Source organism: Varanus komodoensis, unplaced genomic scaffold, assembly GCF_004798865.1.
Source record: "Varanus komodoensis strain SLA01 unplaced genomic scaffold, ASM479886v1 scaffold47, whole genome shotgun sequence".
Classification (NCBI taxonomy): Eukaryota; Metazoa; Chordata; class Lepidosauria; order Squamata; family Varanidae; genus Varanus; species Varanus komodoensis.
The window spans coordinates 7,010,403-7,036,836 of NW_025336045.1; the positions used below are offsets into that span (position 1 = coordinate 7,010,403).

At 43.7% G+C, this 26,434-nt stretch overlaps 1 protein-coding gene across 3 annotated transcripts in view; it reads right to left on the bottom strand.

Moving 5' to 3' along the window:
* PLA2G7 (phospholipase A2 group VII) overlaps positions 1-26,434 on the bottom strand; it is a 53,087-nt gene that overhangs the window by 14,909 nt on the left and 11,744 nt on the right. For 2 of the 3 annotated variants that reach the window (XM_044445232.1, XM_044445234.1), the window contains exons 2-7: positions 21,563-21,673; positions 11,957-12,050; positions 10,378-10,446; positions 9,157-9,301; positions 6,366-6,479; positions 1,373-1,464 (exon numbers count right to left, since the gene is read on the bottom strand). In XM_044445232.1, the coding sequence (XP_044301167.1) occupies positions 1,373-1,464; positions 6,366-6,479; positions 9,157-9,301; positions 10,378-10,446; positions 11,957-12,050; positions 21,563-21,596 (548 nt within the window). In that variant the 5' untranslated portion in view covers positions 21,597-21,673. Of the gene's footprint in view, positions 1-1,372; positions 1,465-6,365; positions 6,480-9,156; positions 9,302-10,377; positions 10,447-11,956; positions 12,051-16,660; positions 16,812-21,562; positions 21,674-26,434 lie in introns of all 3 variants that reach the window. The other variant, XM_044445231.1, reaches the window with a different exon arrangement.

Sequence of the window (26,434 nt, forward strand, 5' to 3'; positions counted from 1 at the left end):
CCGTGACAAAGGGGGCTAGTTGAAGTCCCCCACACTCAGGGCACCATCCTCATATCTGGCCAAGAAGACCAGGTCTAGAGTACACCCCAGCACATGCACTGGACCAATGACATGTTGGGATAGTCCCACAGTTGTCATGCCAGCCATGATATCCTGAACCGCTCCAGAAAGGATGCCCTGAGCGTGAATGTTGAAATCCCCCAGAACCAACAGTCTGGGGGACTCCAACATCACACCTGAAACCACCTGAAAGGTAGGGTTACTGATGGGTTTTAGGGTGGGCTGTACACCAGCAGAATCCTCAATCTGACTCGCTGCCCCAACACAAGGTGCAAACACTCCAGACCAGTTCTTGGATGCACAGAGCACCTGGAGAGACAAATTGAATCCTTATATATCATAGCAACCCCTTACCTCTTAAGTGCTCAATTTCAAATAATTATATGAATAGGAAAAGATTGTTGGGAGTGGAATAGATCTGTGCAAGAAGTTGAGTGTGAGGAGGGTGAACCCTTTGAGCAGAATACTTCAGAAGTTTTTGGATGTTTTTGTGTCTGGCCTGAGGTTTTTCATATTATTCTTTCCCTGGAGTAGAAAGCCTATAATGGCAGCAGGCCATAAAAGAGACCCAGTTTGGAAATATTTTAACAAAGTTCCTCCACTTACGAGTAAGGCAGGCAAACCTAGGATTTAAATCATGTCTTACTGACTAGTGATTTAAATCAATTTGATTTAAATCATATCCATTCTATTGCCAGAGTGCACTTGCACAAGAGCAAAACACTAAAAGAAAAATGCCATTAGTAATTTCCAGACCCAAACCAACTCACAACCCAAGTATGCAAATTGCTACAATTTAAAAAAATGGAAATCTGCTCACTTTGAAATCTGTATAAATTGAATTAACACCAGTGGGGAGGAACAGAATGAAATCCAGAGAGGTAAACCAGAAGAGTCCAGTCAGTTTTTACTCCCAAGTGGCCTTTTCATACATCCATACCACCTACTGAAAGCAAGCATGTTCCAACAGGAATCTCCAGAAGGAGATACATCACTTAGAAATTTCTTTTCATGAAAGCAATTCATGAATAGTGTTAAATTTAAAAAGTCACATACTAACTCTTAAAAGTTTCTAGTGGCTCTTATACAGATTTTACCAGGTGCAGTCATTTGTACAGTGATTTGTAAAAACCTGAGCAATGATTTAGATGCCGTAACTGTGATCAGCCTGTGGCCTTGTCACTGTACGTTGTGTCCCTCCCTCCTAGCCTTGTACAAGCACTTTTGGCGGTAGACCCTGACCTTAAAAATACAGAGGGTGGGGGTGGGGAATCATGAGAAAATGACAGCAGGTTTTCAAAGATGTTCTTACTTGAATCGCACATCTCGGCTAAGAGCCTCAACGACTGTTGCACCACCAAAAGAGTGTCCCATCACAGCTATCTTCTGTATGTCAATAGAATCCTGTGGGCGGGGGGGGGGTGGATATGGAAAAGGTGAGACCACTGTTCTTTCAGTTTGACCTTTCCCTTGGAAGAGCAGCTACATCAGATGATCACTGAAGATACTTAATCCTGCACAGAAGCAGAAGGGCTTAAACCTAGGTTGAAGTACACAGCTCTGTACTGGGCTTCTTCCAGATAGCATTTGTCCCTCCTATACTAATACAGTATTGAGATGTTTAAATGTCTCTTGGTTTGGAAATGAAAGCTGATCACCAAAAAGACAAGGCAGTGGTTTCTACACACTTAGAAAACTCCCCAACTCCCCCATCTGTGGAATGCGCTTCCCAGAGAGGTCTGCCTGGCGCCGTCGTTATTTGTTTTTTGGCGCCAGGCCAAGACCTTTTCATTCAAACAGTATTTTAATAATCTTTAATATTTATAATTTTTAATTGTGCAGCCAGTGTGTTTCCAAGTTTTAATTGTAATTGTAACTGTAATTTGTAATTTGTAATTGTATTATTTATTTATTGCTGTGAGCCGTCCCAAGGCTATGTAGCAAGAGGATGGCATATAAAACCTTTAAATAAATAAATAAATAAATAAATAAATAAATAAATAAATAAATAAAGTTTTAAACTTCAGCACTCCAGTTCTATGTTGAAGTCCATTTCATGGAATACATGCAGAGACTGCAAGGAATTGGCCCAATGCTGTGACATTCTCTACCAAAAGACATTTGTATAGCTTCCTTCTTGCTAGGTCTCCAAGAATGAGCAAAAACTTATTTCTACTGGTCTTTGAAAATGAATGGCCATCTTTCCTCCTGTTTTATATAGCTTAAAAAACTATTTTCCTTTGCTTCATTTAGGCAGCACCCATTCTACGGATGCTTCACTGTTTCAGCAAGGAGGACCCCCCCCCCCCGCCTCTGTGAACTCCAAACTTCCTACAAGCTGCCTGTCCCAGACTGGCTGGCACCCTGAACAGGAGCACTCCTTTTGGGCTCCTCTCACAGTCATTTCCGAAGACACCAGGGCAGTTTCTGCTCAGATGAAATGTACTTGTTATGTTCACATCATGTGCTTCTGGTCAAAAGCCTGGCACATAACTTTAGTAGCACCTCCCTCTAGGCAGTACGTAGATGGGCCTCAAGCTGGAACAAGGGATATTGAAAGTTGCCTCTGAAAAATGCACAGCCATGTCAAGTTCTCCCTGTAAAGATCAGGAATGTGGTGTGCAGGCATCACAAATGTCCCTTGGTCTCTCTCCCACAGCTGTCAGTCTGGAGTGGACAAATGCATGTCACATCATACATGTCAATACATGCATGATACATGGAGAAAAGAGGGAATTCGAAATCAGGAGTTCCTTAACTGATATTTAGAGATGTCAGTCATTGAGGGAGAGTGACTTGCTAGAGGCCACAATAAATAAGTATTTAAACCCAAACTTTCACATATTCAAACCCAGGACTCTTGCCACTCCACCACCCACACCGGGAACCCCAGCAGTTGCTGGACTCTAGCACCCAGACAGGGCCCACCAGCCCTGACCCTTCAGCACCAGGAAGCTGGGTTTGGGAACCGCCATTCTGATTATCAGTGAAGTTCCTAACATACTATCACACCACACACTGCAGGAAATTAAAATGATGGCCCCAACACAATGTTACATTGGCGTCATTATGGGATTGCACCCCTCTCCCCCCTAACTAATTCTGTCCTATTCTTCCTCTTGTGGAGATGATGACTGGTCCAAAGTCACCCAATAAGCTTCAGTGGCTAAGTGAGGGTTTGAACCCAAGGCTGCCCGATCCTAATGTGGCACTCCAACTATCCTATTTCCCTCAATCGCAGATTTAAATGGCAGTTCCTGCTTGGTATGGATCAGACCACTGTGGCTGTTTTGTGGTCCTGCCGCTGCTGCTGCCACCAGCAGAAGCCTGGTGGGGTCTAATCATTTCAATTGTTAAAACATATGATCTGGCCTGGGCAACTTCTTCTTCCTTCTCTTTCTCATCCTATATTTTTATTTTATACTGATAATTTTAATTTTGTATTTGTAAATCAATGTATTTTTTGTATTTTTATATTTAATGGTAATTTATTATGTACTATTGTATTTCAATGTATTTTATCATGTTGTAAGCCGCCCCGAGGTTTCGGCAAGGGGCGGCATAGAAATGTTATAATAATAATAATGATGATGATGATGATGATGATGATGATGATGCAAGACAGACCACGAGGGCTCTTCAGACCCAGTGGTGTGTCTAACCAGATTATAACTGATCAGAAGGTGTCATTTCTAGAAAGCATTGGAAGTAACTTTTCCCTACTTCTATATCAATACGTTGGTAAATATACAAATGCCTTGGAGAATGTCAGTGGCTGAGTTTATACAACACGCAGGAGGTTTTTTAGCATTGGCCCTGCCACTATGGCTTACTCTGCCTGCAGGTCTCCTGTCTCTCTGAGCTGCAGTGCGCTCACTGTGCAACACGCGCTGGCACACGCGCAAGGCTTGCCTGCATGGCGGGCGTGCGGCTTCCGCTCCCCACTGTGCGCCAGCCTTCTCCTGCTTCTGCGGCCACCCGCCCGGCCCCGCATCTCCGTGTGCAAGGCACCCGGGGGGCCTCCACGGGCCGCCCCTCACCCGCTCCACTCTCCCCACAGTCCCTCCCCCCCCCACACCATGCTCCACACACAGTGGTTGCGGGGCCTGAGCAGGAGGGGGGGAGGGCTGCACAGGGGTGGCTGCAGCACCCAGGCAGCCGTGCTGCCCTCGCGTGGCATGTGGCTCCCGAGGCACGTTCCAGGCAGGGGGAGCCGCCGCCCCGGGAAAGGGGCCCTTCTGCCTCCGTGCCCCGAATCCCCGGCACACCTCCAAGCCGCCTGGCTGCCAGGAGGACGGCAGAGCTTCTTGCCGCGGGTGGGGCCTTGGCCCCGCTGAGCAGGATGCCCGGCCAACTTGGCCTGGGAGCGAAGGGCCACGACTTCTTCAGTGGGACTCAAAGTGAGCAATGATGTTCCTATTGTTAGGGAGCTGCAAACAGTAGAAACTGAAGACTAGAAATGGCCACTTGCAAAGCTGCTTTTACCAGGGGACTTCACAGTGTTTCCATACCAATAATGCTAACATTGTGATTTTGGGTCTGGGTAAGCAGAGAAGTCACAGTGGAACATGGAAACCTTAGAACTCTTTCTGTGGGTTAAGGAAACTAATCCTACCACACAGGAAGTCCTAAGTGGGTCCGGATGATACAACAGACACACAATTGTGAGATTTCATCATAGCTTTCAATGCTGAGAAGAGGAAGTCAAGAAAAACTTGAATGGCAGGCAGTGCTGAGGGAGGGAGATAATGTTGCACTTCTTTTTAAAGGGCTATGGGAGCAGACAGTCAAAAGCGGAGCACTTAGATACATGCTGAAATCATTACTCATGCTTTAAAAATTAGCAGTTTATGAGCTCCTTCCAGTCATTCCTAAAGAAATACACTTCTAATGTTTCAGCTTTTCCTAGGATAGGCAGGTTGCTTATCTGTAACTGTCATTCTTAGAGCGGTCATCTGTGCAGTCACACATTATGGGGGCTGCGCCTGTGCAGTGCCTGTTGCTGGGAAGATTTAATAGCTTTAATGGTTTTTGGCGGGAACTCCACGCCACCACACCACTGTAGCATAAATGGTGGGCATGTCCACCCTTTCCCCAGTCAGCCAAATACCGTCCGTTCACTCCCAAGTGGAGCTGGCCAGTATCGACCCTGACTCATAAGAAAAAGGATTCATATGTATATATAAATAAATATAGCATACCCAGTTATATAGTATACCCAGTCACTGATATCGAGTGGGGCTGGTGGGCTGGTTTTGTGAATGCATGGATGACCACTCAGATAAGCAACCTGACTTTTGTCCTTGTGGTCTCTGTTAATCACCCACACATTATGGCTGATTAACAAGCTTACCACACCCAGAGGCAGGACGATGTCATCATTAGAGAACTGTGGCTGAAGGAGCAGTGCTGCCTGGCCTTGATGTCTAAGCGGTAGTGCTTCGTAAAAGTGCATGGAGTAGACCATGTGGCCCCTTTGCAGATATTTTGCAAGGGGATGCCTGCACGGAGAGCAGAAGCAGTGACAGCTCTTGTGGGGTGTCCTTTTGGAGTAACAGGTAAGTCCAGTTTTGAAAGGCGATGAGTCAGTTCAATCGTCTCGATGATCCATTTCGAAAGTCTTCTCTCCAAGGCAGAGAAGGCACAGATCATGAGGATCAGTGGGAGACATTTTGGTTCCACACTGTGAGCACTTATGGAAGGCCTCCCGCTGTGCCATCGAGAAGAAGAGAGAAGAGAAACAGCGAACAGAGATAGTTTGTGGAGAGAGAAGGAAGATAGAGCGGTTTTTGATTTTTTGTTGTTTGGAAGGGGTAAGGGGAAGCGGGAGGAGAACAAGGAATAAAGATAGGGGTTTGGTAAGAGACGGACTAGGTTTTAGGATTGTAAAGTGGAGTTTAAGAGAAAAAGACAAGTTCAAGATTTAAAAGAATGAGAAGACAAGGAGACAAGCAAAGAGAAAAGGCCCGAGGCACAGCGAACGAAGGTCGCAAGCAGACAGGGGAAAGGGCAGGCACTCTGTCCATTTATACTATGGGGAGGAGGGTGAGGAGTTCCCACCAAAAACCATTAAAGTTCTTAAATCTTCCCAGCGACAGGCACTGCGCAGGTGCAGCACCCATAATGTGTGATGCATTATGAAGATACCGTGATTATAATTATGAAGATTACCACGATGAAGAACTGGGAAGTACTAGAGACACAGGGCGGGTGGAGTTTCATCAAAGGCCATGGTGGTACAGAAGCAACATACATTCCATATGCAGGGAAACTCAACAACTGGAAAAGCTACAATTAACATTTACCTTTAAAAGCATCCAGTTAAAGTTCAATGACATCAAATCCACAATTGGTTCTCCAGAATTAATGTCCATCATGAGGTCAAGCGCTCTCATGCATTCATCTGCTCTTTGCTGTACCTACATAAAAAGAGACATCGTCCACTATCCTTCCAGATTTAAGAAGCCTTTGATTTAACAAGTTCAGAGAATGTTCTGCATATTTATTTTGTGTGTTCTGGATCAGTGCCTAAATGTAGTAATGGGATGGATGAAGACCAGTACACTGAGGCTCAATCTGAGCAAGACAAAGGTGTTGGCACTGTGTGGTTTGAGGCAGGGATTCAACCTGTTCTGCAGGAGGTTGCACACTTCCTGAGGGATCAGATTCATAAAGTGGGGGGACGCTAGCAGCCAGGACTGTCACTGGAGGCCAGGTGGTCTATGTGGCATGCGGTACCTTTTGCCAGCTTAGTCCAGCACTCCAGGTACGACCCTATCTGTGTCACATCCAAGCTACAATTATCTATGCTCCACCAAGCTCTCATCTGGATCACTGAAAACTCTAGCAGGTCTGTAACAGTGCAGCAACCAGTTCGTTAACCAGGACTAGCTGATATGATAAAATCAGAGATGTACAGAGATGGAGCCCTATTCAGTGCTGTGGAAAATGGCCTGCTTCTGTTTGGACCTATTCTGGGCTCCAGAGGAGAGAATTATGCCTACCAGAGTATGGACACAGGTGCAGGAGTATGCGTGCTATGAATCTATATATGTTTATATATTTTTCAATAAGAATTGCTGATAACTTACACATTTCTTAACATAAATGGGTGGAAGTTGAAGGAAAAGTTGTTGCTTTTTGATAAAATCAAGCCTGCCAAATTTCGGAATGACTATAGGGGGTTTTAAAAAACAGCCTCGACATTTTGAGGGTATTCCAAACCTGGATAACGTGACCCATTGTAGGTCAAGCATGGCAACAAGTGAGCCACTTGGCAAGAGAGGCAAAATCCCCCTGCCATCCTGGTCAAGCAGCTAGCCAGAGAGCTCACATGACAGCTGCCCCAAAGTGCCCCAGAGGCTGTAAGAAGCTTCTGTGGCCCCTGCTCCACTGTGCCATGCTTGGGATAGCAGCACCGAACTCGCCCCGCCTGTGTGCAAGTTGCCTCCTCCCAGCAGCAGGAGGAGAGGTGCATCCCACTCCACTGTCCTGAGCTCAGGTCAGCGATGCTGAATAGAGAGGCCACCACACCTCCCGCTCAAGGGGTCTCCTCTCAAGCCATAGGTGGGATCTGCTGCTGTGAGTCTGATGGACTTGCACTGGTGGCACAAGGCACAGTTTGACTCCTTCGATCGGACAGTTCGATCTGTCCCAGTTCGCTCATTTCATGCTGCTGCTGCTGCAAGCCCTTTTGGCTTTTAGCAGAGGTACAGGATGGACCTTTGTCCAACCAGTCTGACAGCCAGCTGGAGCAGTGCCACTCACCCATCGTCCCCATTGCACAAGACATTTTTCCTCCACAGAGACAAATGAACAGCCAATCGTCTGTTGATTTCTTTGTGGGCACTTGTGGCGGGGAGGTCCACCAACCACGGTGTGTTGCAGTTACATACATACCCACCCAGGGTGTTTCCTTCTGCTCACCACCTTTCCAAAGGGTCCAGACAAAGAGCTTGATGGGCAGTGGGGCAGCCTACACGAGCAGTATCCCTGATGTGTCCTGAGCACACATTATTCACTCAATATTAGCTCACAAGTGGGCAAAAAGTCTGGAAAGAGAGATGGAATTCCCACAGGCCACAGTAGTGGCCCTTTCCAGTACATGTCTCTTATGCTGGAACTCCATGGGATACCCAGAAGGCCACTACTAAAAGACAGGGTTTTCCCAGCTCCTCCAGCCAGGTCTCAGTAATACATACCCTCTTATCTTGCCCAGAAGCTGGGCCACATGTTGGAAATAGACCCATCAGCTTTTAAAATGTTTTTTAAAAATGTTTTTTAAAAATCTGCAGAAAAGATTCTTTTCCTTCTATCCAGTATTTTGAAAGGACTCCTTGGAGGGAATTTTTGTATGCATCATTGAACCACTCAAGGACCAAGAAAACTCCTAGTCTTTTGACTAAAAATAGGTCTGACAAGAAAAGGATGTGTTTCTATAAAATTGCCAAAGCAAAGCAATCTTAGAAAATCCTTTTATCAATTACTTCTGAGAGAACTGCTGAATGGCAAGTGCTCAGGTCTTGAGGAAACAAGTTTGTCAGGATTTGGGATCAACTGATTAAGGCATTAGAAATGCTAGGTCCAGATGGCATCTCAACTTTCTAGCAATCCCTGTACCCCAGGGGAAAAGAATCTTCTGGAAGAACACATGTGAAAGACAGATATTTGATTTAGAACGAGATTCTCCCTATACTTCCAATGGCAAGTTTAGCCCGCATCCCTTCAGAAAGTCAGTGTGATTTGCTGCACAGTGAGTGCCATGTTTACTGGAGAGATTTGGTACACATACACACTTGACTCTAACAAAGCTTTAAAAAAAGTCACCAAAATCTGTTTTAGAGATGACAAAGAAAACTTTGAGTGATGATGGCTCTAACATACCTTCTTCAGCCCTCTTAAAAACTGTTTCACCCATCACATGCAGGACCAAGTGGCTGAGCCAAAGATACTATGCACTCCTGAGGAATTGTCTAAACAATCCAGACTGCACACACAAAGGCAAAGACAGATGCTCGCTCGCCCAGACACACACAGAGAAACCCCAGCAATTATGCTCCCTGGACTGTGCTAATTTTTCAGGACTTCCTCAAATACCTGTTGCCGACGCAGTGAAAATTCATCTTCATCTGCTTTTAATTTTTTGTAATAGATCCACTCCTTATCAATCTCCAGGGTTTTCCCTTTCCCTCCTAAATCAGGTTTTTCTTTATAGAAATATGTAGCTGAAGAGGATTGGTCTCTAAAACAAAGGAAAATGCTGTTCAGGCATTTCAAGACAGCCAGGTGCACTCCTTTCCCCCTAAAGATCTCTCCTCTGTCCTTTATGTTTTAACAGAAATCCGTATTGATTGCACAATTAAAACCTGTTTGTAATTTAAGTATAGGATAGACTACCAAAGAAAACTTGAAGTAAGATGGTGCACATGATTAGCTAGCATTATAATGTTAAGAATGTCCCACATTTAGATTACTTTCTAGGAAAGTAAAGTAAGAGAAGTGCAGGGGCTACTCTAAAAATGTCCATATGAAGGTCTGCCATGGGTCTAGCTCCTTCCCTATTATATGAGAATCAGCTGATTTTTATGCAGAACAATTAGAGACACCAAAGGTAAGTGTATTCCTACAGTTAGCTAGTATCTTAACTCAAGGAATCATTCCTGATACTTTCTGCAAAATCTTAACATTTTCGATCTTTTCGGGGAATGCTGTTTGAATAATCACTCAATCTGACTAATGGCTAGATGGCATTAACAGCACAGTTGACACTTATCACCTATAAAAACCATGCATATTCATGTTGTTGCTGCTGGTTGTTATTAGGCCAATATTTTTGCAGAATCAACACACAAATGGCTATACTGCCATCATGGATGCTTGAGGATTTCATCCAGTTTAAATCTAAAAGTTATCTGCACCTCCCAAACTGATATATAGATTGCAACATAAGTTGTCTTTTCAGTTCCTCACTTCTTCAAATTTAAAAAGCTTTACAAAGTTTAATTTTTTAAATTTAAAAATTGTGGGACACCCACAATGAAGGCTACCAAGTATTTTATGTCATATCTTTCCTGAAAGAACTATGAGAATGCTCAGTCCTGATGTCACACTATCCCTACGTACACCTCCTACGGACCTACTTCAAAAACATTTTACACAAAGGAACATATTGCACTGTTAGCGGCCAGCAGCCCAAAGTCAGCTTTTTAAAATCCAGGCTTACTTTCTAATTATGGTCCATTCATCTTCTCTGCTTACACTATGCGTGTAGCATTTCATCAGATGTTAGTCTAGATGTTTCTTCGGCAGTATACATACCTATGCTCAAGAGCAGCCACAATAAACCCCTGAGATGCCATTTCAATGCAAATTGCTGAATATATAGTTCTGTTGGTATAAACATGATGAATTCAGATTAAATTGCTCATGACTGAATTCAAAAGTGATTGACATGCTACACTGTTCTTTTTCATCATCATCATCATGATGCACAAAATTTAAAAAGTACAGTCCCTATCTGTAAATGTATGACCTAATGTACACAATAAAAGGAAAAAGAGAAGGGAGGAGGGAAAAGAAAACAAGCAAGCTCAAGCAAGAAATCTTTGTACGTATGCTGCAATGCAGTTTACAGTTCTTATCAAGCCCTGGGATAGGAGGTAAGGTGGAGAGAAGGAGATTTACAGGAGATCCTGCTTGCCCATGCTTTTTCACTAATCACTAATCAAAAGAGGGCTTACTGCAACCCTGTGTTCTTATCCTAATATTGCTCATTACAGGGATAGGTAACCTCCAGCCTGCAATCCGGATGTGGCCTATGGGGGTCCCCATCTAGCCCACTGGCTTCCCCACAGCCCTCTGAACAGTAATCACTGATACAGGGATTTTCGCCCTTCAGGGCTTCTGGGGTAAGAGTAAGCCCAACCCAACCCCAACACTTAAATGACACCTTTCTTTCAGCACCCAGACATTCACAGCCCAAACTGGCAGGCTTTCAAAAAGCCTTGTGGCAGTGGGGTCCCTCCCCACTTCCTGTTTGCCCAGTACCAATTTAGCACTTGGGAGAAGAACAGGTCCTCCACCCCACCGGATGAGAGGCATGTAAAGCAGGTTTTGTCAACCTGTCAGCCACTGTGCTGCAGCAAAACCTGCCAGGTCATCCTCTTTGGAGGCTTTGGGACAGGCCACGCAATGTGCCATATATACCCGCATATAAGGCGACTTGCGTATAAAATGAGGTTAATATTTTGGGCTGTTTTTCTGGTGTTTGTCACATCTCAGGTGTATGAGACAACTCCCAATTTTTGCTTTGCTATTTACAGTTCCAAGGAGCTCCTATACACTGGTAGAGACAGGTATTTATCAGCTAGAAGCTTCTAGACTCCTGTAACATCATGTCACCATATTCTAGCTAATAGTCACATTACCTCTCAAATTTGGAGGCTAACAGCAGCCCGCAGGGGGGCTGGCTGGCTGGGGTCAGTTGGGGAGGATGTCTAGCACCAGTGCTGTGGCTGGGCATGGGGGGTGGGGGAGCCTGCGAGCAGCGCTGTCTCTCTGCGCTCTCTCAGCCACATGGGGAACACTCCCCTTCCCAGCTGCCACTGAAGGCCCAGCTGCTCACCTGGCTTGGGACCACCCAATAACTGATGCTCACAGCAGAACATTAAACAGTACAATAAAATCTTATCAAAAAAGGAACATTAAAAATGGAAACAGCTAAAAACAGACAATGAAGAATAACCCTGTAAAAGAAAAACCGGGTGGGCATTCCCCTCAGGCCCCTGGATATCCAAGTACATTTTTAAAAGAACTGATAAAGGGCCTTCCTAACCAGGCACCAAAAAAATGACAAGGCAGGCACCAGGGCAGCACCAGAGTTAAAGCATCATATTACCTGAAAGCTCCAAGTCCATGGGAAAAAATAATGAGGGGGTATTTTTCCCCAGGCTTGATTGTAGCATTCCATTTTGCAGGACACGTCACCGAGCCTAGACAAAATCAAGTATCTGTTGGTATCATTGGCAATTTTAAGAATTTAGGATGTCTGATTTGATGCCCGCATTCTTTCCCATCACAAACCGTTCCTAAGGCTCATGCAAATTTCAGCTTTTGCAAGCGCTGCTTATATTAAAAGTAGCTCACAAGTTTGGCAGCACTATTCCATATTATAATGGTAGGGAAGCACTTTGTGTACTTCTCTGAAGTGGTGTACAGAAATTCCTAATCATTTTGAGGCTGTGTGATTTGCATTGTTAAACGTTCTTAAGATGGTGGAGGTTTGTTTATTTACAATGCTCAAGTCACAAGGTGGAGGATATGGCTCATCCCAGCATAGTGGCAGAGGCAGCCATGTTTCCCCCCACAATAATACCTGTGGAAGGACGTTGTGTTGTGGTATCTGTGGTACACCGTGGGATAAAACAGCCCTGGATGGGATGGTGTGACTTGGTGTCCTGCAACAGCAGGGAGTTGAACCCGATGAGTTTCATGGCCCCTTCCAACTCTACTATTCTATTATTCTATCGGATTGGATTGGAATTGTCAGGAATTGTGTATTGCATGACTGGAAGTCCCAAGGAGTTCACTAAGGTCCAGCAGGTAATAGTGAGCTTCCCCAGGGTCCAAAAGCCAGAATAGTTTTTGGAAGCCATGCCAAGGCCTTAGGGCCCTCAGCCTCTTGGGAAGGGTGCCAGAAATGGTGGCCTTGAGGCTGCCTTCCCCAGTCATTCTGCAGGAAAGAGCTACCCTTGCAGTGGGAGTGAAACGGCTTGCCTTGCTGAAGGGGGTGGGGTGCCTGGGCATACTGACAGGTTCAGCAGTAGTGGGAGAGAGAAACTTGATTAAATAGATGGCAAGAGGCACTGTCTTTCATTCTTGGCCTGGGAAGAGGCACTGAGGTGGCACTCATCCAGGCAACTTTGGAGGTCCATGGAGGCCTATTCAGGGAACCGATGAGGCAACAAATACAGAAGAGTGTCATTTTCTTTTTGCTGATTTACATTTTATTTCCATATTTCATCATCATCAATACACTGTCTATCATCCTTGACAGGCGCTTTTGTTTCTAAGTATCCTCAAATCTAAAGTGAGGTGCCTTGAACCTAAAGCAGATAGCAAAACTAATTTCTAAACAGAAAAGGAAAAAAGATAAAGCATTTTTCCTGGACTTTAAAATATTTATGGCCCTTGCCCCAAAATGCTTAAGAATTTCACCAGCCTGCTCAATGTGCCCCCCCCCACCCCCCGTTGCATTTGGATCTCCATTTTTCAGGCAATCCAAGCTGGTCTGCCAGTCTAAACCAGATACCTGCTGCTCGCTTTCACACAAGCTCCTTCTGAATCAAATCCCAAATGCAGCGAAATGTCAACACATGAGGTTTCCTGAACAGCCATTTCTGTTACTGGGTTAAGTGCAGGGCATAACTTCTTGGCCTCTACAGAAAACCTCAGCCTTTTGCTGTCCATCATAACACTGCTCTTCCCATTTTGCCTTTCTCCATGGAGAACGCAACTCAGCCAGCACTTAGGAAGACCAGCTCCTCCAGGCACTGGCCAAGGTGGTGCATCCCCATCAGGGCTGCACACAGCATATAACAGCCACCCTGACTAAGCCACTCCTTCAGACACACGCCAACTTGGATACCTCCTTCGTTCACCATCCCAAGTACGCAGAACATGAAGGGCACCTCCTGTTGTTAATGCTAATCATTGATCAGAGATAACAGCAAGAATTCTTTCCTATGGAGAGAGAGTGGGAGGGGCTTGGGAAGGCACCTCTGCAAGCTGCATTCGGTCCACAGGCTGGATGTTTCTTCTCCTTGCCTGAACTGGTGGATTAATAATCGCACAACTGCAGCATTTGCAGATGATCTGGTTTTTATAATGGAGGAACCATTAGTAACAATGACTAAAATCCTGCAACGGATTGAAGAATATGCTGAGGTTACGGGGATGAAAATAAATAAAGAAAAAACAAAGCTGTTAGTTAAAAATCTTACACAAGACCAGAAAGAAAGGCTCCAGGAACAAGTAGATTTGCAGATTGTTAAAGATTAAGTATTTGGGAATATATCTTACAGCCAAATGTACTACCTTGAAAGAAGATAACTATGATAGACTATTGAAGGATATTAAGGGCAATCTGGAAGCATGGGCCAATTTGCAATTATCTTTGATGGGAAGAACAGCACTTGTTAAAATGAATATACTAACTAAGCTTTTGTTTTTATTCCAAATTATTCCCGTAAAAATTGATAATTTTTTGATGATTTAAACTTCCAAATTTCAAGATTTATTTGGAAAAAGAAGAAACCAAGGATTAAATTAAAAATACTCTAGGAAGTCAAAAAGAACGGTGGTTTTGGTCTCCCTGATTGAATGTGGTACTACCAAGCGTCTGTTCTAACTTGGCTAAAAGAATGGATAACTTTGCGAAATAAGAGAATTTTGTATCTTGAAGATCATGATTTGCAAATTGGTTGGCATGCTTATATGTTGTATGAGAAGGCTAGGTCACATGGGTCTTTTTTGAGTCACTTTATTAGAAGATCATTAATGTCGGTGTGGGAAAAGTTAAAGCTAAAATTGTATAATAAACTACCAAGATGGCTTTCACCTATGGAAGACTTTGTGTTTCCAAATGCTTTGAACTTTGAAGGGATCATAAGATACGATGATATTGTGGATAAGGATGGAGGCCTGAAGTTAGATCAAGAAACACAAGAATAGGGATTTAATATTTCTTGGTGGCATAAGGTACAGATGCAATCAAGATATGCTAAAGACTGTAAAACATGGGGGTTTCATAAGGAATTAACAGCGTTTGATCAAGTGATGCTTAAATCAGATGAGAAAATGATTAAAAGATTATATGACTTCTTACTTGACAGGAAAATGGAAGATGAACAGGTTAAGGAAACTATGATAACATGGGCACAAAATTTTGGATATAATATTGAATTAGAAAAGTGGCAAAAGCTATGGGAGAGAAATATTAAGGTAACATTTGCAAATTTGTACAAAGAAAACCTATATAAAATGTTTTATAGATGGTATTTGTTGCCAAATCAATTAGCTAAGATGTTTCCAAATATGTCAAATAGATGCTGGAAATGTAAACATAAATTGGGTACCTTTTATCATATGTGGTGGACTTGTGACAATGTGAAAAAGTACTGGATTAAAATACATAAACGGCTTGAGGAAATGCTACAAAAACCTTTAGCTTGTAAACCTGAAGTTTTCCTATTAGGCATTATACCGGAAGATATTAACAAACAGGAAATGTATTTGACGTTACATGTAATTACTGCAGCGAGGATTGCATTTGCTCAATATTGGAAAAGTGAGGAATTAACCACCGACGAACTGATACTAAGAAAGATTCTGGACTGTGCAGAAATGGATAGATTAACTTTATCACTGAAGGAGAAAGAAGATACTGACTTCTATCAAACTTGGGAAGTTTTTTAATATTGGCTGGAGAAACGGGACTTGGCTTAGATTTAAAGATGTCTTTAAGTTGTTATAAATGGATTTGATTATGACTATGGAATGTTAACAAATATGTAGTAGGGGGCTGACCCAGTACGTCCGATGTATTTGATGACTGATGTTTTTAGTTAGTAGTTTAAAAATCTTAATAAAATTTTTTTAAAAAAAATAATTGCACAACTGGACTACTACTAACCCAGCTACAGATTCTTTCACATCTCTCAGATACTCAGAATCAGATTTTGGTGAACCTTCAAGTTATGAACACTCCATAACCATGCAAACTTCCCCTCTATATCTCCTGGTCAAAAGGCTTTTGCTAGGAAGAAAATCCAAATACAAAGCAGGATGCTGATTTTGGGACTTAGTACTGAATGTGAAAATTTCCTATTTTTCTGCTCCAAAATGCGGCTATGCCTTTCATTTTTCATAGATACTGCAAAATTCTGTAATGGTTATGAAGTAGGCAGTTAAAGGACAATTCTCCACGTACATATCAGAGGTACACAGCTCCTGCATGGGAACCTCTTCACTGAATCTGTTTTTTGGACAGCACTATCCAATGTAACCCTCTGAATTCAGAGGACAGAAGGGGCATAGAGGGTCACCTCTGTTTCCTATGCCCTGGAAAAGACATAGATGACCAACTCTGCCCATGCATATCATTTGTGTCTGCTTCTTTGGAAGGCAGGCTGAAGTGCCAAGGCGGATGCACCATATCTGGGCAGAGCCTCACTACTCCCTGCCCCACTCCACCCCCCAGAAAGCTCCCAACACCAGCTCCCAACATAGCTTTCCAACATCAGTGCTGCTGTCAGCACCGCTCTTTCCAGCGCAGCTGCAAAGGCAGAGAAGAGCACTCTGAACTCAGACTTCCAGCGCTGACCTCAGAGCATGTTTTGCATCAAGGTTCTTAGTGACCACAGGACTGCACCCCAACAATCCTAACTGAAATGCTGTTGATTTCCACCACAGCCATATTCTTTTTACATGGCAGATCCAGAAAATACTTTAACTTGAGAGCTGGGAACTGAAACCCAATGTCTACAGAAATGTATACTCCTCATTGAGGCTGATAGGATTGATATCCTCTCTCCAAACTTACCAACATAAGATGCAAAAAGGAACTCTCCCAATGTCCGATATATGTTAAGGAAATCAGATAGTCCATGATAATATTCTTTCTTGGGAATCCATATTGTTTCTTCACTACTTGTACCATTTTGGCAAGGGTAATACAGACGCAAAAAAATTCCCTACCATTAAATAACAAAATTAGTAATTGAAAGATATTTTCAAAGGTTTTAAAAGGAAAAAAACACATGAATTAAGATGTTACAGAGGCTCTGCCTTGATCCTAATCTCTTTTTAAAATATTCTTATACTTCTCAACAACAAAATCAATTTATTGTGAAACTATACTATTGGTTCACATTTGGTTCCTTTCCCTTTCTCACACAAAATAATTAAAGTTTGTTATCACTGGAGTGGTATTTTGTCAATTTCTGTACAATTGACAAAAATTCTACAGAAAATAGAAAAGATTGACAATTTCTGCACAATTTCTCCTACAAATGCTTTGTAAGAGTTTCGACAATTAGGAATCAAGTGGTAAGGCATTTCCTGCACTTCACATCTTCATTCTGCAGGTGGGAACTGCATTAATCATATAGAAAACGAACACATCAGGGAAAAGAGTTATACCACAAACCTCTCTGCAACCCTGTGACCAACTGTATAGTTACTGGGCCTGTATTTCTGGCATTCCACTGTTCTGTTGTGTAAAATTCTATTGCTCCTATAGTCTACCTTGTTATAGGGTTGTGTATTAATTTTGGGAGGAATGAAAAAAGGACCAGTTGTGGTTCTTTGTTTTTGCTTCATCTGTTGTTCATGACAAAATAAAAAAATACACTAGTTCAGAATAAGCATCTATGAATTTGTTTCATTGGTTTTTGTTTATTCTAGTAAAAACAAGGCCACTTTAGTTACAAAGAAAAAGGCGAGAAAGCTGTTTTTCTGTGCATTTTTAGATTTTAAATGTGAGAGCAGGGGCTCTTGTAATTTCTGTCTTTACAATCAAATTCAGGTATTCTACCACCCTTCTAGTTAAATTTAATAAGCATTTCTTAGGTGATTCATTTAAGACACTTAAGAAAGAAATCCAGGGAGACCTCCCAGGTTCTAGTGCAAATTGACATTCCTGGAAAAACCACACTCTAGAGATACCCATTGACTCAGCTAAAAATATCAAAGTTATTGCAGTCCTTGTTGACTAATCTTTGCCCCCTTGCTGTTCTTTCCTAACACATCTGAGGACAAGTCCTTGGCTTCAAATCCTTCAGGGAGAATTCTGGCAGCACTCCAGTGTCCTCAACTTCAGTGTTCTCAACAAGCCCAAAAAAAGCATGCCTGAGCCATAAAGCATAGAGCATGGGTCCTCAAACCTGCCATGCCCATTCATCCAGTCTGCCTCAGAGGCTTTGGACTCGCCATGTGCGCGCCCGGTGGCAGCTTGCTTGCGCAGGGATCGTTTTGGACTTGTTTGGAGAAAATGCTCTCTGTGCCCTGTCCCCGCACCGGACTGCGTCCCCTGCCGGCACCGCCTTGCCGGCCTGCACTCACCGCCGGCACCTTTCAACTGGCCCCCTGTTGAAAAAGTTTGAGGACCCCTGGAAAAGAGGCATGGAGGCTAAGTAGTAAGAGAATGCATTTATGCCTGATATGGTGCAGAAGTTAATGCAGGGACCATCACCTGTTTGTGCTGCTTTGTGTATAATAAAATGATACCTGTCAGCACTCTTTGCTGAAACAGATGGTTATGGGATGCTAGAATTCAATAATGGCTTTTAAACTGCTCATTTCTATTTCCCTTTTCATTTTGTTTTGTTTTCATTTTTTTGTTTTTTTCTTTCCTTTTTAAAGGAAGAAAATACAGATACACAGCCTTTCCCAAAGGATCCATGATAATCTTTATCACTTGATCCCACATGGACTCAAAGGTGGCTAGTAGGAAATCTATGTTTAATTTCCATTTCACCCTCAGCTTCACTCCACCTTCTTTACTCTACTGTATTTCAAGGCCCATTCAAATATTATGAATTGTTAGGAAGTGAGAGCTTCTGTTCCTTACAAAGAAGTGGAATATGAATGGAGCTGGAACTTCAATGTCTGCAGTAGAGAAGAGGGAAGGAATACTTCACATGAATAGTCCTCCTGAAGTCCTGTATTTATGTTTGTACGTTTCTATCACACTCTCACTGCGTGAACCACTAGAGAAGGATCTCACTGGCTCTCACAGAATGCTGATTTCCATAACTTATGTCCACCTGAGAGCAGATGTTCCCATATTCTAAGAAAATCTACACCTAGACTTTCCCAAGTGTATTTGCACTATATGACTTTGCAAATGACAATGGGCCAGTCACTGCTTCTCAGCCTAACTAGCACACAGGGTTGTTGTAAGGATAAACTGGAGAGGCGCCTTGGGTTCCTTGCAAAAGGAAAAAAGTTGAGATGCGAATACAATAATATGCTCTTCTCTCTTTCCTGTCTTGTTCTTTCTTTCTGGTGCAGTGCTATCAATATTTTTTGTCTGTGACCACTGTGTGGCAGCACTACATACAATTTTACATGTGAAAATGCTAAAAAATAAAATGGAACATCTAGTGCAGGGGTCCTCAAACTTTTTCAACAGGAGGCCAGTTGAAGGGTGGCAGCAGCAGGTGCATGCATGGCGAGACAGTGGGCACGGTGAGGTGGCAGCTTTCTTGTGAGGAGAAGGCCATGCTGCTGGCCACCCATGGCTCGACGAGAGGGCAGCTGGCCGCCCCCGGGCTTGCATAATTAAAAATAGGTTTAAAAAGTTGTATTTTTGTTACCTTCAATCCTTTCTTCGTCTTCATCGCCCTTTCTCTTCCGCCCGCCTCTCTTCTGTTTCCCGTTCTGTAGATGTGTGCTATGGGGGCGGGGGGGAGCTGGCACATGTGCAGTTCAGCTGTTGCAAATTGGCCATGCACTAGATCTCTCTCTCTCTCTCATTCTCTCTCTCTCTCTGCTTAGTTTCTGAGAATGCCTGCGCCGGCTCAGAGGTTTCGGACTTGGTCAGAGATCATTTTCTCCGAGAGTCCAAAACCTCTGAGGCAGGTTGGATAAATGGGCATTGTGGGCTGGATCCGGCCCGTGGGCTGTAGTTTGAGGACCCATGATCTAGTGGCTATAAATTTCAAGACATGCACGTTTTGGCCTGCCCTGCCCTGATTCTACTCTCTGAAATGGAAATTATAACACTAAATAAAGAATATGCCAGTCTACATGTTTTCTGGATGCTTTCAGGTTATCAGACAAAATATATTTTGCCCTCTGTTTTGTCTTAGAATCCCAGAGTCATAGAATTGCAGAGTTGGAAGGGGCCAGAAAGCTCATCAGAACCAACTCCCTTCTCAATGCATGGCTCCAAGTTTAAACATTGTTATCAGATGGCTGACCAGTTATATCTTGAATGCCTCCAGTGTGGAGGACCCATAACCTTCCTAGACAATTAGTTCCATTGTTGGCTTGCTTTAACAATCAGTATGTTTTTTCCTGATGTTCAGCTAGAATCTGACTTATTGTAACTTGAGTCCATTACAGTGGTACCTTGGCTCACAAACTTAATCTGTTCCATGACTCTGGTCATGACCCGAACTGATCGTGAGCCAAGTCAAATTTCCCCATAAGGTTCAATGTAAATAAGCTTAATCTGTTCTGTAAATATTCTTAATCAGAAAAATTTGAGACAAAGTAACAAAGTACAGTACAGTAGAGAACACTAACCTAGGTGGGTGGGGGAGGTTATTGTTTGGAGGGAGAGTTCAAATGATAATCGTGCAATAGTAAATCAGGCTCGGGGTGGGGGGGACGGGTGCGATCGCGCTCGTGCAGGGAAAATGGGTGCGATCGCGCTCGTGCAGGGAAAATGGGTGCATCGCGATCATGCTCAGGGGGGAAGACAGGTATGATCGTGCTTGCGCAGGTAAGAGGGATGCAATTGCAATCGTGTTCATGCAGCAACACGGCCGTGATCGTGGTCGTCACCTAATGCAGAGTTCGCAAACCGAGGCAAAATTTTTCTGAAATTTCTGTCTGCGACCCAATTTGGTGGTGAACTGAGACATTTGTGAGCTGAGGTACCACCGTATTTTGTGTCCTGAACTCTGGAAGGATCAAGGAAAGATGCCGGCCCTCCCTTCTGTGACAACCTTTCAAGAACTTGAAGAGTGTGATCCTATCTCCCCTCAGTCTTCTCTTCTTCAAACTAAACATGCCCATCAGTCTCTGCTAGCAGGACCGTATTTTCAGTCCCCTGCTCATCTTTGTTGCCCTTCTCTGAACACTTTCCAGTTCTCTGCATCTATCTTTACTTCTGGTGTCCAGAACTTGACACAGTACTCAAGAGGAGGCCTATCCAGCACTGAGTAAAGATGAAGTAGCACTTTGCATGATTTGGAAGTTATACTTCTATTAATGCAGCCCAAAATATTATTTTCGCTTTTTTGCGGCTACATCACATTGTTGACTCATATTCAGTGCTGAGATCATTCTCACCTGTACTGTTTTGAGCCAAGTATGACACATCTTGCAAGCAATGCATTTGGTTTCTTTCTTTCTCCTAGGTGCAGAACTTGGTATTTGCTCCTATTAAATTTCATTCTGCTGTTTTCATCCCCATGCTCCAACCTATCAAGATCACTTTGAATTTTGTTTCTGTCTTCCAGTGCATTAGCTACTCTAACTAATCTGTGGTATCTGCAAATTGGATAAACGTCCCCTGCACTTCTTCATCCAAATTATTAATCAAAACGGTGATAAACACTGAACCCTCTCCAGTTTGAGAAAGTGCCACTGATAAGCACTCTCTGGATCTAGTTCTGCAGCCAATTTGTTTTTGTTTTATTTTCTATAAGCTGTTTCAGGTGTGTGTGCTAACAACAACAGCAGTAATAATAGCAGAAACAACAACAGATACCTGAATACCATGGCCAGTCATGAGGTCTGTACATCCAACGGAATAAGGGCCTTTCCCTGCAGGGATTCTCTTGAAGTTGCTCCTCATTGCCATTGAATTTCACGGACAGTTCTGAAAAGCAAGTGAACACATATGGTCTGAAGGCCTATGATGCAACAGCCTTACAAAAATGGAACAGGTTTGATCAGTACATGGATGAGAGACCTCCTGGGATACTTTCCAGTGCACGTGTCAGAAGCAAGTCACCCAGGAAATAAGGGCACTCAAGGCAGACACGTAGACTGAACCAAGGCTGCACCAGTACAGGTGTGTAGTGTTCAGCTGCCCCTGAGTCCCCAGCTCCTAGAGGGGTCTTTCGCCTAACCTGCTTCCCTGAACCCCAAACTCCCAGGGCCAGACACTGCATTCAGTACACAACAACCCAACCCTGCAGACAAGACAGAGTTATTTAAAAGACAACAGACAAAATAGGGGTGGAGGGTATTAAAACATTGCAATACACAACACACACTACACAAGGGTAAGGAAGGGAACAGCGATATTGGAGAGCAGCAGTTTCACTGGATCCACTCCAATCAGCACCCCGCAAGACCCCCAGGCGCATTTGCTTTCTTGGACTGAAAATAACAAAGCTAGCTGTTCCTACCACTAACACAGTATACAATACCCATGTAGCCTTCTTCCCAGTAGAATAGAGCAGTATTTCTCGACAGAGCCTCCGGCAGCAACAGGGAACCTCTCCGAAAAGAGGAACTCTCATCTCCCTTAGCTCCCCACTTTTAGATCAAACAGATGACTCTTGGAGTGATAGCTCCTGACAGTACCCAGGTGAAACTTATCTACCCTTCAGTTCTGCGATCTCCAGTGGGTGCAAATGGCTTGGAAGTAATTTAGGGCATTTTGCATGCCCATCACTACCAAGACTCCCATGGCCTTGGCACCTGGTTTCTCTTGCTACCTGGCTGAGACAGTAAGGCTTTCATGCCCAGGGGTAACCCTTCAGTTCCCAGCAAGTCCTGCCTGTTTCTCCATTACAAGGTGCCAACGAAGAGGAGGCCTTACACAGGCACCAGGAAAATTTACCGCAAACCTAGTAGCTCTTCAAGGAACCAAAAGTCTGGACAGGGTTGTACTCCCTAGATGACAATTTTCTCCTTTTGTTTGTCCTTTGCCACTCATTTGACACTTTCAACAGTTTATTGTGGTGTTCCAAGAATCTGATCAATCCTTTCCTTTCCCCACTCTGAACATTTTTCTTAGTCCTTAACAAATCATTTACCTTCTCAAACTCAGATTACATGCTGGGGAGAGTAAAAGGTTCACTAAGGAGCACACCCTACTTCATAGACCACTGCCTTGCCATGGTGAAGGGGCTTGCACAGCTCAATGAAGCTATGAGCTATGCTGTGCAGGGCCACCCAAGAAGGACAGGTCATAACAGAGAGCTCTCCAGTGATCCACTGGAGAAGGAAATGACAACCCATTCCAGTATCTTTGCCATCAAAACCAAAAGGCAAAAAGTACAGTACCAAAAGGCAAAAAGATATGATGTCAGAAGATGAGCCCCTCAGGTCGGAAGGTGTCCAATATGCTGCTGAGGAAGAGCAGAGGGCTAGTACTAGTAGCGCCAGAAAGAATGAAGCAACTGGATCAAAGCCGAAAGGACACTCAGTTGCAGATGTATCTGGTGGTGAAAGGAGAGTCCAATGCTGCAAAAATCCATGAATCAAGGCAAGCTGGATGTGGTCAAACAAGAGATGACAAGACTGAACATCGACATCTTAGGAATCAGTGAACTAAAATGGACAGGAATGGGTGAATTTAATTCAGATGACCATCAGGTATACTACTGCAGGCAAGAATCCCTCAGAAGAAATGGAGTAGCCTTCATAGTCAATAAAAGAGTAGGAAAAGCAGTACTGGGATACAATCTCCAAAATGACAGAATGATCTCAGTTCGAATCCAAGGCAAACCATTCAACATCACAGTAGTCCAAGTCTATGCCCCAACCACTGGTGCTGAAGAGGCTGAAGTTGACCGGTTCTATGAAGGCCTACAACACCTTCTAGAATTAACACCAAAAAATGATGCCCTTATCATCATGGGGGATTGGAATGCTAAAGTAGGAAGCCAAAAGATAACCGGAATAACAGGCAAGATTGGCCTTGGAGTACAAAATGAAGCAGGGCACGGGCTGGTAGAATTTTGTCAAGAGAATACAATGGTCATAGCAAACACTCTTTTCCAAAAACCCAAGAGATGACTCTACCCCTGGACATCACCAGACGGTCAACAAAGAAATCAGATTAACTATGTGCTCTGCAGCCAAAGATGGAGAAGCTCTATACAGTCAGTGAAAATTAGATCAGGAGCTGACTGTGGCTGAGATCATGAGCATCTCATTGCAAAATGTAGGCTTAAATTGACGAAAGTAGGGAAAAGCACTAGGCCATGCAGGAATGACCTAAATCATATCCCTGATGAATATACAGTAGAGGTGACAAACAGATTTAAGGAATTAGATCTGATAGACAGAGTGCCTGAAGAACTATGGACAGAGGTTCGCAACATTGTGCAAGAAGTAGCAACTGAAACCATCCCAAAGAAAAAGAAATGCAAGAAAACAAAATGGCTGTCTGAGGAGGCGTTACAAATAGCTGAGGAAAGAAGGGAAGTGAAAGGCAAAGGAGAAAGAGAAAGATACACCCAACTGAATGCAGAATTCTCGAGAATAGCCAGAAGAGATAAGAATGCCTTCTTAAATTAACAGTGAAAAGAAACAGAAGAAAGCAATAGAATAGGGAGGATCAGAGATCTCTTCAAGAAAACTGGATATATGAGGGGAATGTTTCATGCAAAGATGGGCATGATAAAGGACCAAAATGGCAGGCACCTAACACAGGCAGAAGAGATTAAGAGGAGGTGGCAAGATTACACAGAAGAACTATACAAGAAAGAGCTTAACGTCCCTGATAACCACAATGGGGTGGTCACTGACCTCGAGTCAGACATCCTGGAATGTGAAGTCAAATGGGCTTTAGGAAGTCTGAGCAACAACAAAGCTAGTGGAGGTGACAGTATTCCAGCTGAGCTACTCAAAATCCTAAAAGACGATGCAGTAAAAGTGCTACACTCAATATGCCAGCAAATTTGGAAAACTCAACAGTGGCCACAGGATTGGAAAAGGTCAGTTTACACTCCGACTACCACACCATTACACTCATTTCACATGCTAGCAAAGGTATGCTCAAAATCCTACAAGCTAGGCTCCAGCAGTATGTGGACCCAGAACTACCAGAAGTACAGGCAGGATTTAGAAGAGGGAGAGGAACTAGAGATCAAATTGACAACATATGCTGGATCATGGAGAAAGCTAGGGAATTCCAGAACAACATCTACTTCTCCTTCATTGACTATGCTAAAGCCTTTGATTGTGTGGATCACAACAAATTGTGGCAAGCTCTTAAAGAGATGGGAGTACCAGACCATCTTATTTGTCTCTTGAGAAACCTATATGTGGGTCAAGAAGCAACAGTGAGAACTGGACACGGAACCACTGATTGGTTCAAAATGGAGAAAGGAGTTTGGCAAGGCTGATTCGGCAAGGGAAGAAATGGAGGTAGTGACAGATTTTATTTTCCTGGGCTCCAAGATCACCGCAGATGGGGACCGCAGCCAAGAAATTAAAGGACGCTTGCTCCTGGGGAGGAATGCTATGGCAAATCTAGACAGCATACTAAAAAGCAGAGACATCACTCTGCCGACAAAAGTGCGTAAAGTCAAGGCTATGATTTTCCCAGTTGCAATGTATGGCTGTGAAAGTAGGACCATAAGGAAGGCTGAGCACCAAAGAATTGAGGCCTTTGAATTGTGGTGCTGGAGGAGACTCTTGCGAGTCCCTTGGACTGCAAAACAATCAAACCAGTCAGTCCTAGAGGAGATCAACCCTGACTGCTCTTTAGAAGGCCAGATACTGAAGATGAAACTCAGATACTTTGGCCACCTAATGAGAAGGAAGGACTCTCTGGAGAAGAGCCTCATGCTGGGAACAATTGATGGCAAAAGAAGAAGGGGACGGCAGAGAACAAGGTGGCTAGATGGAGTCACTGGGGCAGTCAGCGTGAACTTAAGTGGACTCCGGGGGATGGTGGAGGACAGGAAGGCCTGGAGGAATGTAGTCCATGGGGTCATGATGGGTCGGACACGACTTCACGACTAACAACAACAAGGAGCACACGACATTTGGGCCACACTATGCTGCTTCAACACTCCACATGTTGTGCAAAACCTGTTACTTCACAGTGCTTCCCCAGAACATGGGGGGCTGCAGAGTAGTTGTGGACAAAGCATGCCAGAGAAGCCCTCGATGTTCCAAAAGGACCAAATGCACTTGAGAACTAAGTAGACTGCATTTGTTTTACTCCTGGTAGTGGTAGCTAGTTCCAGGGACCACTGCTGCACCAGGCCTTGTGCCCTGAGATGGAGTTGCCAGTGGACACCAGGTACCACAGATGTGGCACCATCAGATATGATATTCCTAATAGCTTGAAGTCCATCTTTATGGGGGTTGTTGACACAAAGGCGCTTGACACTCATGGTGTTTTCTGTGGGACTGCCCAAGGATTTTAAGTTCCACAGGACATCACTGTTATCCATTATGCAACTATTAGTTTGTTCCAATGGGGGATTCCATATAACCAGCTCCTTAACTGTGATGGCAGAATGCTCAAAAACAGGATGTCCAGTTTTTGCATTTTGGACAGCCAATAGAAGATGCTTGGCTAAAGCTCCTAAGGCAGATTTGTGCAAGACTGACTCTTCTGTGTGGATTTGGTAGCACACAAGGCTAGGAAACTCCTTCACCAGTCTGA